This window comes from Galeopterus variegatus, unplaced genomic scaffold, assembly GCF_000696425.1.
Source record: "Galeopterus variegatus unplaced genomic scaffold, G_variegatus-3.0.2 Scaffold4461, whole genome shotgun sequence".
Taxonomy (NCBI): Eukaryota; Metazoa; Chordata; class Mammalia; order Dermoptera; family Cynocephalidae; genus Galeopterus; species Galeopterus variegatus.
In genome coordinates, this window is record NW_007730572.1 from 137,196 (window position 1) to 151,174 (window position 13,979).

At 49.0% G+C, this 13,979-nt stretch overlaps 1 protein-coding gene across 2 annotated transcripts in view; it reads right to left on the minus strand.

Moving 5' to 3' along the window:
- Positions 1-13,979, minus strand: part of CEMIP (cell migration inducing protein, hyaluronan binding) — an 85,787-nt gene that overhangs the window by 48,580 nt on the left and 23,228 nt on the right. For both annotated transcript variants that reach the window (XM_008587591.1, XM_008587590.1), the window contains exons 10-11: positions 11,155-11,287; positions 10,061-10,252 (exon numbers count right to left, since the gene is read on the minus strand). In XM_008587591.1, the coding sequence (XP_008585813.1) occupies positions 10,061-10,252; positions 11,155-11,287 (325 nt within the window). The remainder of the gene's footprint in view (positions 1-10,060; positions 10,253-11,154; positions 11,288-13,979) is intronic.

The following is a 13,979-nucleotide window of genomic DNA, read 5'->3' on the forward strand; positions in this document are numbered from 1 at the left end:
AAAAAAAAAAAACTGCCTTTGATTTACAGCCCCCGATTCTGCCTCCACAACAATCCCGAATTCTTTCCTGGATAAAGCAGTCTTAGCCTAGCTCTAGACCCGGCTCATCACTGAAACTGCTGACCTGGCTCATAGACGCTGTCTCTTCCATTTGAGGATGCGGTCACAGAGAGCGGCAATCCCCCTGTGGACTCCAGCCCGGACCACACCACCTACACAACTTGGCTTTCACTGCGACCTTGACTTGAGCAACCGCGCACTTACCTCAGCCCCCAGAGACCGCCAGCGCCCACATGTGAAGGCTGCGGTTATAATTAACTCTGAGCAGCACCCACCGCAGTGACCTTGCCCTGCTCTCCCGTCCACAAGAGGAGCTGACCCCTACTTGCCCCCTCACCCGGGACACATCCTGTGAACCTGCAGCATTTCCAAAGATGTTTACTGTTTTGGAATTCTGCAGACTCAGTGAGATGGTGGTTTCTCTGAAGTATCTTAGTTCAATATGAAAACTGGTGCATGGCAAATCTAAGAAAATATCTCCTTTGGAGTTGGTGTTAGTTTCCTTTCACTGCTGTAACAAATTTCCATAAACTTAAAACAGCACAAATTTATTCTCTTATAGTCCTAGAGGTCAGAAGTCTGAAATGAGTCATATGGGGCTGACATGAAGGTGTTGGCAGGGCTCGTTCCTTGAGGAGGCTCCAGAGCAGAATCTGCTCCTGGCCGTTTTCAGAGTCTTGTGGCTGCCTGTGTGCCGTGGCTTCCGAGCCCTTCCTCATCTTCAAAGCACATGACTCCAGCCTCTGTTCCAGTCATCGCGTTTCTCTCCTCTGGCCTTCTACGTGCCTCTTAGAAGGGGTAATCCAGGGTAATCTCCCATCTCTAGAGCCTTAATTCAGTCACACCTGCAAAGTCCCTTTTGCCATGTAAGGCAACATTCACAGGCACTCAGGATTAGAACATGGACATATTTGGGGCCATTATTCAGCCTCCCACAGAGTCCTTCTTTAAACAAGTCTTAGGCATTAAAAACATTAACTTCACAAACAGTGTATTGACGATAACACACTCTCATCCCCTGAGATGTCTGATGCAGAAGGCCTGTGCCCTGCCAAAAAGGGGTCAGGAGCGGGCACCATGTGTGGGGGCTGCCAGGCCTTCAGTGCTGTCCAGGCTTCTGACATCAACCAGAGGAGAGAATTTGAAACAAGTCAACTCTGCAGAGTGGTAGGGCCCCTGCCTCCAGTGTGCCCCACTGCACCTTCTGATTTGGGCCACAAGGCCATGCATCTCTACAGTTTTAAGGTCCAGAAGCAGGGTCCCCTCTGGCCACCCATCTTCACCCATCCCTGGCTCTGTGGCCTTCACAAGCACATCAGTTCTGGGGCCTTCCCAGGTGTGGGGGCAGAGTCTTTCCCAAACAGAGCTTGGCACTGGCTTCAGAGTGAGCCCTGGCTCGAGGGGGGCAGAGAGAAGGCTGCGCCTGGAGCACTTCTGATAGCCGATAAGTGCAGAGCCTCCTGAGCCCAGAGAAGGATATGTGAAGGACATACTAAAAATTGATTATAATCACATCTAGTTATGGAGAATCAGATACAGAAGGGCTTTCTGCAGTCACTCAAGCTGTCTCTCTGATTTCCCATTTCAGTAAGTGGATGGTCCGGTGCTGCTCAGGGCTTGAGCCAAGGTCTGCAGGTGAGGCAGGAGGAGAATGGGGCCCGTGACCGGCACTGGGGGCTCTTTCTGCTAGCCACCAGATTGGGGNGCAGAGTCTTTCCCAAACAGAGCTTGGCACTGGCTTCAGAGTGAGCCCTGGCTCGAGGGGGGCAGAGAGAAGGCTGCGCCTGGAGCACTTCTGATAGCCGATAAGTGCAGAGCCTCCTGAGCCCAGAGAAGGATATGTGAAGGACATACTAAAAATTGATTATAATCACATCTAGTTATGGAGAATCAGATACAGAAGGGCTTTCTGCAGTCACTCAAGCTGTCTCTCTGATTTCCCATTTCAGTAAGTGGATGGTCCGGTGCTGCTCAGGGCTTGAGCCAAGGTCTGCAGGTGAGGCAGGCAGAGTCTTTCCCAAACAGAGCTTGGCACTGGCTTCAGAGTGAGCCCTGGCTCGAGGGGGCCAGAGAGAAGGCTGCGCCTGGAGCACCTCTGATAGCCGATAAGTGCAGAGCCTCCTGAGCCCAGAGAAGGATATGTGAAGGACATACTAAAAATTGATTATAATCACATCTACTTATGGAGAATCAGATACAGAAGGGCTTTCTGCAGTCACTCAAGCTGTCTCTCTGATTTCCCATTTCAGTAAGTGGATGGTCTGGTGCTGCTCAGGGCTTGAGCCAAGGTCTGCAGGTGAGGCAGGAGGAGAATGGGGCCCGTGACCGGCACTGGGGGCTCTTTCTGCTAGCCACCAGATTGGGGATCTGTGGCTGAGTGAGCGCTGGGAGCCGGGTCCTTTCCCAAGAAAGCTGCCCTCTGCATAATGCTTCCATCCTGTGACTGAGGACCATGCCCCATGAAGCGTGAGACCTGTCTTTCCAGAACCTCTTTCCTCTCCACATACCCTTGACTCTGACCATGAGGGTTGAGCGATATCTTCTTATCTCCGGTTAGAGGTCCTCTCTGGCAACAGTGTGGGAGTGTGCTGCCCTGATCTCTTTTCAAGAGAGCCCACTGCAAGGACAGAAGTGGGCAGATGGCCTTCAATGGTCGCACCTTCAGGACCCACCTGTGTTTTCTCCAAGGTCATGCTCTCCTTGTGCTCTGCCCAGTGACTGAGCATGGCACAGGTACTAGAGTCAGGCCATTCCTGCCCCATGCGAGACTATCCTTAGTGGGCAGTCTTTGCCCCAGAGCTCCCCAGTGGCCTGCCTGAGCTTTCTTGGGGCTGTACTGCAGATCAGGGCTCTTCCCACCTAGTCATCCTTCCTGCCCTCTCCTCTTCCACAGGCACCAGACCTGCATCATGGTCTGCAGGCTCCCCCACCTTCTCCTGCTCCCTCTCTCCTTGATCCTTCTCACATATTCCCCCAATAAGTCTCTTACATGTCTAATTCTGTCTGGGCACATCTTTGCCTGTCAGTGGAAGATTTTAGGGATCAATATGAAGACCCTGTGCTTCTCTGCCTTTCCTAGTCTCTTAAGCTACCCCAGTTTAATATGCTCCTTGCAGATAAATAGGTCAGTAAAAAGTGACCCTTCTTTTCACAGCGCTAGGCATCTTTCCTGTAGGACTTTCAGGATCATGGCCTTCCAGGCCCCGTGCCTCCAGTCACGCTGGATCCGGAACTTCTTTTCTTTTTAATGGGCAGCTTTACTGGCAATGCCCAGGAAAACTTCCAAAGGCTTTCTCAACCAAGCAAGGCCACCTTGGACTGTTTGTGGGGTGCAGAGGAAGAACTGACCACCAGTGTCCTAGAGCTGCCCAGGAACTGGCCAAAGTAAGTGACAGGGAGCCCAGGGATGGCTCCTGAGAGCACAGCACACAGCCAATTTCCCAAAGGGAAGGCCCCCAAAGGGGTGAGCATGTTGAGGGGACAGGCCGCACAGACAGCAACAGGCACAGCGCTGCCAGCCACGGGCATGGCAAAGGGGCATCCCATGCAGCTCTGAGGAGCTCAGCTCCCTGCCTACCAGCCTGAAGGACTGATGCAGTAAAACCTCAGCTCCCTGTGGGATCATCCCCCATCTCTCCTTCACATCTTCTTCTGCTCCAGCCAGACCAGACCACCATTCTTCCTGGAACATGCCTTTGCTATTTTACATCTCGGAGTTTTCATCAGTGCAGCTCCCTCTCCCTGAGACAGCCTTTCTCCACCTGTCCAAGGAGCAAATCGCTTTGTCCTTCAAGATCCAGTTCCAGTGTTTCCTTCTCAGTGAAATCCTCCCTCCTCCCTGGCCATGCTCAGCACTAGCCTTTCCTTCCCAGTGTTCCCACCACACTCAGCATAGCCAGGAAACTAGGCCAAGTCTCCCCATCGCCAAGCCTCCCCATCTCCGAGCTTCCCCGTCTCCGAGCCTCCCCGGTCTTCCAGCCATCACTCACAGTGCACTCCAATGCTCTGGGGGCTTCTCTCAAATTGTCAGCATCCCCTTAAAACATGGTGTCCAGGCAGGACACTGCCAGAGGCTTCTGCTCCTGTGAGTGGCCAGAGGGCCTTGCTTGGGGATCCAGTCGTGAGCACGCCTGGAGAGGTAGGCTAGTTGGAGAGGATTGTGGCTCTGGAGCCAGGCTGCATGGGTCAGACCCTGATGCAGCTCCTAGCTGTGAGTCCCTGAGCATGTTATTTAAGCTCCTGGAACCTTGGTCTCTTCCTCTATAAAATGGAGATAATAATAGCACATATCTCAAAAGGTAGCTCTGACTATTAAATGAGTTAGTCCACGGGGCATGCTTAAAACAGCCCCAGGCACACGGTAGGAGGCCAGTGTAACAGAAATGACACATGCAGCTGTTACCAGCATTGTCCCCAAGTTAAGGCTGGAACCCAGGGCTCCCACCACTAGCTTCATGCTTCTAATGACAGAAGCTGGCAGACAGCAGATTTGGCAACTTTCTTTGTCCCGTGGGGAAAGCCGGTCAGGGTGTAGGTGTGACTTTCAGGTAGATGGAGAGACTGTGTTTATCAGACTCCCGTGAGCCAAGTAAGCATAAGTTGCACTGAGAGCTGCAGGAATATTCCAGTCACACACTCCTCCCTGGGCTGCAACCTCCCTATCAAGACCTTTACAAAACTACTGCTGTCAGCTGCAGCGGTCAGTTTATCTGTCCTGCTGCTACATTCACAGGCCACTCCCAGGCTGTTATCCCAGGGAAGCTGTGTGCCCAGCTCTCCCGGGTCCCATCCTGTCTGCAGAACTACTGCTGTCAGCTGCAGCGGTCAGTTTATCTGTCCTGCTGCTACATTCACAGGCCACTCCGAGGCTGTTATCCCAGGGAAGCTGTGTGCCCAGCTCCCCCGGGTCCCATCCTGTCTGCAGAATTGTTCCACCCGGCCTCCACCCCTCCCTTCCTTCTTGTAGCACAGATACACAAAGGCCAACCAGGGAAAAGTAGCCATGGCCAAGTCAGATTTGTCCCACGTCATCCAGAAGGATGTGAGCACCCTGGGCAAGCAGGGAGAAGGCCTGGGGAGCAGAGGGGCTCTGAGTAGTTGCCCCACATGGAGGTTCACACACTGACCTTAACTAGAGTTTACCCTGCAGGGGCCCAGTTCCACGACCCTCCACCAGCCCTGTCTGTGGGACAGGCACACTACTAGGCATCCTGGGGTCAAGAGAAGAATGAACATCAAGGGCCCTTCAATGGGAGAAACAGGTGCATGTACTTGTAGCTCAGATCGAGCAGGGCCCAGTGAGTGAGTCTGGGGGAGGGGGAGGGGGATCGCCCTTCTCAGACCAGCGGGTGAGAGGACAGGCCCAGGCAGCTCAGGCTGCAGGTCCCAGAGACGCAGATTTAAACCACAAAGCTCCCAGGTTTGCCCTGCAATCATTTTTTGGATGGAGATGCTGGAAACAGGGGCCTTCATGAAGGAAGGATGATGCAGCATGCAGAAACTTGAAGCCGGGTAGCTCTGAGTTTGAATCTTGGCTCAGATGTTGACTTGTTTAGTCTAGATCAGTGCCACCCACGAGAACTTTCTGCAGTGATGGAAATGCTCTGTGTTGTCCAATATGGTAGCCACTAGCCACATGTGGCAACTGAGCACTTGAAACCCAGCTACTGTGACTGAGGAATGGAATTTTAAGTTTTATTGCATTGTAATTAAATTTAAATAGCCACATGTGCTGGTGGCCACCACATTAGAAAGCGTGAGTCTAGACATTTAATTTCCATGAAATTGGCTTTCTTATGCGTGTCATGAAGAAAACAGTAGCCCCCACCTTATTAGCTGATCACAAAGAGTGAACAAGGTGCTTTATGTAAAATACTCGGAGTGTCATAGGAAACAGTACATGTTAATTCTAATCAGTGGTAGGAGTATTTAGAGGTGTTTACAGGCAAAGTAGGAAGGTGGCAATGAAAATGAGGCAGAAAATCGAGGGGCTTTTTCCAGCTGCCACGTCGGGAGGTGTTGGGAATCACACTGGTTAGCAAAAATTTGAAAAAATGTTTTTAGATGATTGACACATTTCCATTACTTTGTTACCTCCATCTGTTTCCCATCAGAAAATCCTTAAAATGCAAAAAGTCTAATTTACTGGAATTGGGGGGCAATAAAAAAGGAGGACCCAAGAAGGATGTTTCCCTCTCTGCAGCCACCTGGGGAACAGGACCCTAAGAGGTAGCGGAGTTGAGGAAAAGAGAGGAGCAGGTGGAGTCCTTGCTCCATGCCAGTGGTGGGGCCGGAGAGACAGAGAATGGGCTTGGGGCTGAATAGGAGAAATGTGAGCCTCTCCAGGACAGACAGGCATGTGCACACATGCATACACAGATATATATACCTTTACCTGGGGCTTTTCTGATGCTCCTTATCAGGAACTGCTGTTTTCACAGGGGCCCCAAAGCTTCTGAGCTGAGTAAAGTGTATAGTCCACTCTGAGCCTGACTTTAAGGGAGGGGGAGGCAGGCTGGGGGTGGGGCTGGTGGAGAAACGGGTGCAGGCAGCGCTAAACCAAGGCAGTCCAGAGGGTCTTAAGGGGAGTCCAGCATCTTCTCCACCTATGCTTTCTTCCCTTGGTCCTCAGAGCCTGGAGCAGCCCCATCTTGTTCTCCGCCCAGCCTGGAGGGTCCTCCAGAAGCAGCTGGCCCTGCTGGCCACAGGCAGTCTAGAGGAACTCTCCAGCGTGAACACCCAGACCACACCTCAGGGTGAGCCAGACACGCTCTGACATCGCACAGGTCCCGTGGCACCCACAGCCGCCTTGTCAGGACCTGCCCAAAGTGAGATCTCCCCCAGGCCTTGGGGTGCTCAACTACGCTCCTCTCTGGCAGTACTTCTCACCCCTACTTAGCTTCTACTCTTTCTCCAGCTCCCAGCTCAATCATTAATTCCTCTGAGAAGCCTCCCATGCCTGCTCTGACTTTGCCCAATACCCCTTTTCTTTGTTCCCAATACCTGCCATATTTTGCTTTTCTATAGTTATTACAGTTGGAATTTTATTTTTATTGGTAATGCTTTTTCAATGGATGTCTCTTAGCCCTGCTGGACTGCAGGCTCCCCGAGGACAGAGAGCACGTCTATCTTGCTCACGATGGCAGCCCAAAGCCTGGAACACCATATGCGCTCTTGAGCTGCTTGTTGGATGAATGACAATATGCTCCTTCCCACCTCCCCAGTGTCCTTGCATGGACGCCTGCCCCACCCGGGGTGGAGGAAGGGTGTGGCATGCACACTCACAGAATTGGCATCTGCGCCTTGAGGCATCAAGACATGCTGAAAAATAACTGCAGGCTGTGACACACCTCACATGCTGGTTAATAGTAATTATAAAAATAGGTTTCTTCCCTCTCCTACAACCCTCTCAACCTCCATAGCCCAAAGGAGCAGAACTGATAAGCTGTAAAATATATAAGGTTCAACCACTGGCTGCCAGCCATACCCCTTCTTTCTTCCCATCTTTAAGCTCGGTTGTGAAATTATTGCACCTAATATTAAGAATAATAGCAGCTTGCGTTGATTGAGCACTTACTGTGTGCCAGACACTATTTTAAGTATCTCGTCTATATGACGTCCTGTAACCCTCACAACAATCCCGTGAAGTAGTTATGATCATTATCTCCATTTTACAGATGAGGAAACTGAGGCAAAGAGAGGCTACGTCATTTTCTAAGGTCACACAGCTAATAACTGTCATTCCTGGAATTTGAATCCCTTCTGCCTGGTTCCAGAGCCTGTGCTCTCCATGCTATTCTGTCTCTACCAAAAACAAAACGCCTTCTTCAAAATGTCCTCATAGAATGTGACCAACAGCAAGTCCTCATCTAGTATCACAAGTCAGACTGCAAACAGCCACATACAGAGCATCTCTGCAGAAAGCTGCTTCCAGAGGTGCCACTCACATGGCTGTGCGGTAGCCTTCGTAGAGGAACTCCTGGGACAAACTCCTCATGGCTCAGAGCTAAGAGAAGGCTGTGCCTCTTGGCCTTCTGGTCTCCTTCTTTTTGTTGGATAATGATAATTAAGTAATTCGTGAAGTTTCTTTCTCTGCTCTTGCTTCCAGGAAGCTCAGAGATAAATTTTACAGTCTAGGTCAGTAACCTGTTTCCTCTAAGAGAAGGCTGTGCCTCTTGGCCTTCTGGTCTCCTTGTTTTTGTTGGATAATGATAATTAAGTAATTCGTGAAGTTTCTTTCTCCGCTCTTGCTTCCAGGAAGCTCAGAGATAAATTTTACAGTCTAGGTCAGTAACCTGTTTCCTCTTCATTTACTGAATTTATTCTCCTTCCGTCAGTCTTTTATTACTTAGACGTGCGTCTTTCATTCTGTTTTTCTTTCCTGGTGGTCAGATTTACTCGGACATGTGTTTATGGTAAGATACCCCAAAACCTTTTTCAAAGAATGTAGAGGGTCAAGCACTATTATTTAAAAAGGCAGATTCTGTTACCTTGTCAAGGAACAAGTGTCTAGTCACCTCAGCATCCACCCACAGGCTGGTGCCTCCTTCCCTCTCTCTTGCCACACTCACCAAACTACCATCTCCCAGAACACATTTACAGCCTTCCCTTTGCAGGTTCTGAGTTCCGAGGCTGGTGCCCTGTCTCAGCCTCATGACCTCTAGGGCTCGCCTCCCTCATGAACGAGGTAAGGGTATTGGACTCGATCGCTGTTTCTCACCTGTTTAATCTTTGTTTCCCAAAATTCTTTCTCAAACATATCCCCAACCAGCCAAGATGATTGTTGTGAATTTTCTTTTCTGTAGTTTTATTTCTAAAATAATAGATACTTTCAATATATTGGATATGTGTTCTCAATCCATAGTCTTCCTCCCACCCCAAATTCTAATACTTCTCCAGGAACTGTGGTCCTGTAGCATCTGACATTTTTAATGCCCAGTATCGATTCCCCTTTCCTCCGGTAACACATCCCAATTTTCCTTTAGGGAACGATTCTTTCTCCATTTGATGCAGTCTGAGAAGGACTGTCAATGGCTCCTGCTCACTCTTAGCCAAAGGATGAGCACACAAGCCACCAGCCCAATCAGATGTTCTCTCCCTAGCAGGTGACTTTTGAGCACTACGTCCCAGGGACTAAGCATGTTCTTAAAGATGGCGATGCCTAAGGATGCTGGCCATTAGTCCCTGCCACCCAGATCCCCGAGGCTGCCCTGTTCCTTGACCTTTTGCAGCTAGGTTGTCCAGCTTCCACTTTAGTTCTCTAAGTTGAGTAGTCTCCCAGTCAATTCCTTTTTTGCTTAAGATAGTCAAGATGGATCCTGTTGCTTACAATCAATGAACACTAATTGATACCTAACTCCTTCCACTTAGAATAATTGACCTGGATTATATTTGACATCTCTTTTTACCTTCCACGATCTGTGATTCCAGTAATCAAACATAACATAAATAACAGGGTGTCTAAGTCAAGATGTTGGAGAAAAAAAGGAAAATCCTAAAGCTACAGAAAAAAGATATTTAAAATTTTGTGGTAGATTAAATTATCATCTAACAAATATTCACACCCTCTCCTCAATCTTGATGAGAGAAGTATGTTTCCCCCGTTTTGTGCTGAGCCTGACCATGTGATCCCTGGGATGTGGGTGTGAAAGGGAGCCAATTCTGAGCCTGGGCCTTAAGAGTCCTGTGTTTCACCATTGTAAAAGTATCCAACCTCCCCTTTGAGAAGAACATGTCCTGAGCAGAATGAGAACCGTATGGAGCTGGCATGAACCCAACTTTCAGCCTGGAGCCAGGCTCAGTGTAGAGAAAGTGAACCTTAGACAACCTACAGACACATGAGTACAAAGTAAATGTTGGCTGTGAGATTTTAAGTTACTTTTGTTATGCAGCATTATTAAGGCCTTATCTGACTGATACAGATTTGTTGAGATTTCAGTTTACTTTGAGCCTAACAATTTTCAGATTCATCCAGCCTGGAGAGGGTCAGTGAAAGTCTTACCTGCCACTTTGACCTGACTGGAGGCACAGGCTTTGCAGGGGAGCACCTGGAATTCTTCTGCCTGATACATGGAGTAATCAGTGCTGGCCACAACCAGGGTATCTCCAGGCTTCCATGACTGGACATTGTCCTCCAGATTCAGGATGGTGCTGTTCACATTGGTGTCAATGGTAACCGTGAGTCTGGGCCTCACTATAACCCAAAACAGGAAAGACTGAGATAGAGCCCTCTGCTTTTAGCAAACTTTTGGCTACCCACCTCTGCTTCCCTTCCTCTCCCTAAATAAGTAAACTGGGCCTCACTATAACCCAAAACAGGAAAGACTGAGATAGAGCCTGCTTTTAGCAAACTTTTGGCTACCCACCTCTGCTTCCCTTCCTCTCCCTAAATAAGTAAATGTCAGGTTTGCCTATCCAAAATCCAAATCACTGGGCTCACTCCATCCCAGTCCTGGTACAGGTTTTTGAAGTCAACAAAAACCCTACCAGAAAAGACTCATTCATTAGCTTTGGGCAGGGAAATTTTCCACTAACTTCTTAGCTGGAGTTCAATGTGACTGCCTCACCACACCCACTTTGTTCAAGATGTCAAACAAATATAGTTTCTCTCAACTATTATTTACACTAGCCATAGACGTCTCCCCTCAAAGAACTCCCATCCCTAATGACTGCCTTCCGGAGATGGCCAAGTGCGTCCGAGAACAAACCGACCATTTCCAATCCCTTCTAATGAGCACCTCGGGAACTGAATTTAAAATAAAAGCACCCAAAGGGGCCAAGAGCTGCGTGTCCATGCAGGGCGGGCTACAGAGAGGTCAGCTCTGTCCATCGGCACCCTGATTTCCTTGGACCAGGCCCTTCCCCTTCCTGAAAGGCTTATGGGCAGGGTGGGGCTCTTCTGTCTCCTGCCAACTCACAGGACCCTCCCATGGCCCCTGTGTCACAAAAGTGCTCTCCACCAGGAACTCGGGCCAGAGCGCTGTGTCATTGAGATGCCCAGAGGCTGACCCAGCCATCCAAACTCACAACACACAGCTGCTAGCTCAAGGAACGGAGCCATGGTTGCATTTCTGCCCTGGACAAGGAGCTGCTTACCAGGCTTCCCACAGAGGAACCGCACACGGTAGCTCTGGCAGGCTCGGCCCCGGTCGTAGCACGCAAACCTGTAATCCTGGCCTTTTTTGTAGACAACCTCGGTGCTGAGGTTAACTCCATTCACTGTAGTGGCCTGGGAATGGCACAGAAATTACAGGGCAAAGTCATTCTTTTATAAAGAAGGAAGGTGATGATTACTGTTCTAAATATATACTCACAAGTCTAAAATCGTCTGTGCTGCAAAACCATTTAGAATGGCCTGAGATTATCATCCCAACAATTGCCCCAACAGTTTTGCCATGAGAAAGACAGCGTGAGGTCTCAGAATGGATAAATGCTTTGCCTGGGGTCCTACAGTACTCAATAGACAAACAGGTGATTTACTGCTCATCACCGGTGAGCGTTTTATGGAGCGTCTACTTCCTCTTTCAAGACCTGGGCTGGCTACTTCTTACAGTTGCCACCACCAACACCATGATCAGTGGCCAACATTTATTGAGGACTTGCTATGTTAATCCACTGGTGCCCAAACATGATTCCACTTTATGTGGGGAGTCTTTTAAAAATACTCGTGCCATAGCTCTATCCTTAGGGTCTCAGGTTTGATCGTATCCGGAGTACAGCCTGGGCATCTGAACTTTTACAAGCTTCCCAGGTGATTCTAATAGTAAAGTTTGAGAACCACTCTTTAGTGACAAGAGCTAAGTGTTTACATATATTATCACATTTTATCTTTACAGCAAAATTATTGATGTTGTCATTTGTTTTACAGACAAGAAAACTGACATTCAAAGAGGTTGAGTAACTTGCCCAGGGTCACAAAACCAATAAGTGGCAGAGCTGAAACTTGAACCCAGACTTTTCTAACTACAAAGCTTCTAAGCCCCTCCCAGCCCTGCCCTCAGGCTCTCACAGCTAGAAAAGAAAGAACATTAGTCCTTTGTTCAAATGTCTGCCTCCTCCCTCTGCATCGCGGGCTCAGGGTGGGCAAGGAGCAGGGTTTTACCCTTCTCCCTGTCCCCAGAATCCAGCCTAGGGCCTGGCACAGAGTGGGTCTCAGTTGATAGGAGCTGACGGGCGAGCAGCCACAAGGCCAGGTAGAGAATTTAAGGAGCTGGTGCTCAGGTGAGCGTGATCCCTGCCAGCTGGGGCTCATCCCAGAGCCAGGGTGTGTCTGCATGAAGACTGTGACTGTCATTCAGAGACATGCAATTGGAGCAAGGGCTGCAGCTGTTGTCATCTCTGGCACAGAGACCACAGGGACCAGGACTGGGGAAATAAGGAAGGAAAGTATAGCCAGTCAAAAAAAAAAAAAAAGGGGGAGACTTTTTAGGAAACACTGTTTTGAACCCAGCAGGTCCGTTGTCTTTGGCTTGAAAGCAGAGCCATGTAGATGTGAGCTCAGCCACAGTTAAAATTCAGCCCTTTCCTGAAGCAACACACTCACACATGTTACTTCGGGTGGTCTCTGCAGCAGCCAGTGAGGCAGGGGCTGCAAACTCGCTCTTAGAGGCAAAGGCTACCACTCAGAGGGGTTCAGAGGCAAGCTCAAGGTCGTTTGACTGTCAAGCTCAGCTCCTCGGACCTCCTAATGTTTTCCCCTGAAGCTAGCATGTTCTCCAGTAGGAATACCCATAATACTGAGAACTGAACCCGAAAACATCATCAAATGAAGCTAGATATTATTCAAGGTATAGTGTTGATAATAATTTCAAGAGAACATCCACTCAATTCTGATGCTTTTCTTTTTTTCCTTCTTCTAACCTGAAGAATGACCTCAGTTTTGGAGTAAAAGAGTGAAAAGGGATCTAACACTGTTCAGTGAAACAAATCTTCACTGTAAATAGATGTAATTTCATTGTTATTCATGCTAATAATAATAATAAAATAATCAACAATATTACCATTACTAATAATCAATTGAAATAACTTTAAATAATAGGTTTACAGGGCACTCACCATAGTTCAGGCACTGCATGTATTGTTTGCATTAAGCCCACAAAAGATGAGGAAACAATTATTATCCCCAATTTTGCAAGTGAGGAAACTGAGGCACTGAATTAAGGAACTTGACTGAAGACTAAGGCCAGGACTGGTAGTGAGGCACCAGGGGTACAAAGTTTAAGGTGGCACTCACTGTCAGGGTCATGGAAGTGCGGAGCTGGCACCTGACAGGAAGTGCTGCCTTAAATTTTGCACCATGAACACCTCACTCATTAATATGCCAAAGCTCACAAGCAGCAGAGCTGTGATCTCTCTGGAAACTCAGATCTCTCCAGCTTCAAAATACACTTTCCTAACCACCAGGGCAAACTCCAACCACTGTGCCAGCTGCTGTCAGGAATGCAAAGGCCTGCCAATCCAGCAGGTCCCACTGGCCTTGAACGGTGGGTGGGTTTTAAGAGAGAAGGTGGGAGGTAGGGATTTTTCAGCCGAGGAGAACTGAAAGAAGGGCAAAGACATGGAAACGGTTTGCTTTTGTTTTCGTGTTTTTGGAAAAGGTTTCCTTGAGGTCTACAGTGCCAGTCTCACTGCTTCCTGTCTGTCCCCAACCTGTGTCCTACAATCCTGTCTAGGTCTCAAATGTCGTTGACACTCTCTCCCTCACAAGATCTGAGTGCAGAGGAGGTGGCCCAGGCAGAGACTCACTGTGTGTAAGACATGGAGCCAGGCACTGGGGGCAGGCACAGCCACGAAGGGGAGGTGACCGGAGCCAGGTGATCACAGCACACTGTGATTTCCTGCAGCGGCAAAAGTGAGCATGTGCCGAGTGCAGTTTCGTTTCATTCTGTCCCACAGGTTAAACAACGGATGCGCTTGACACC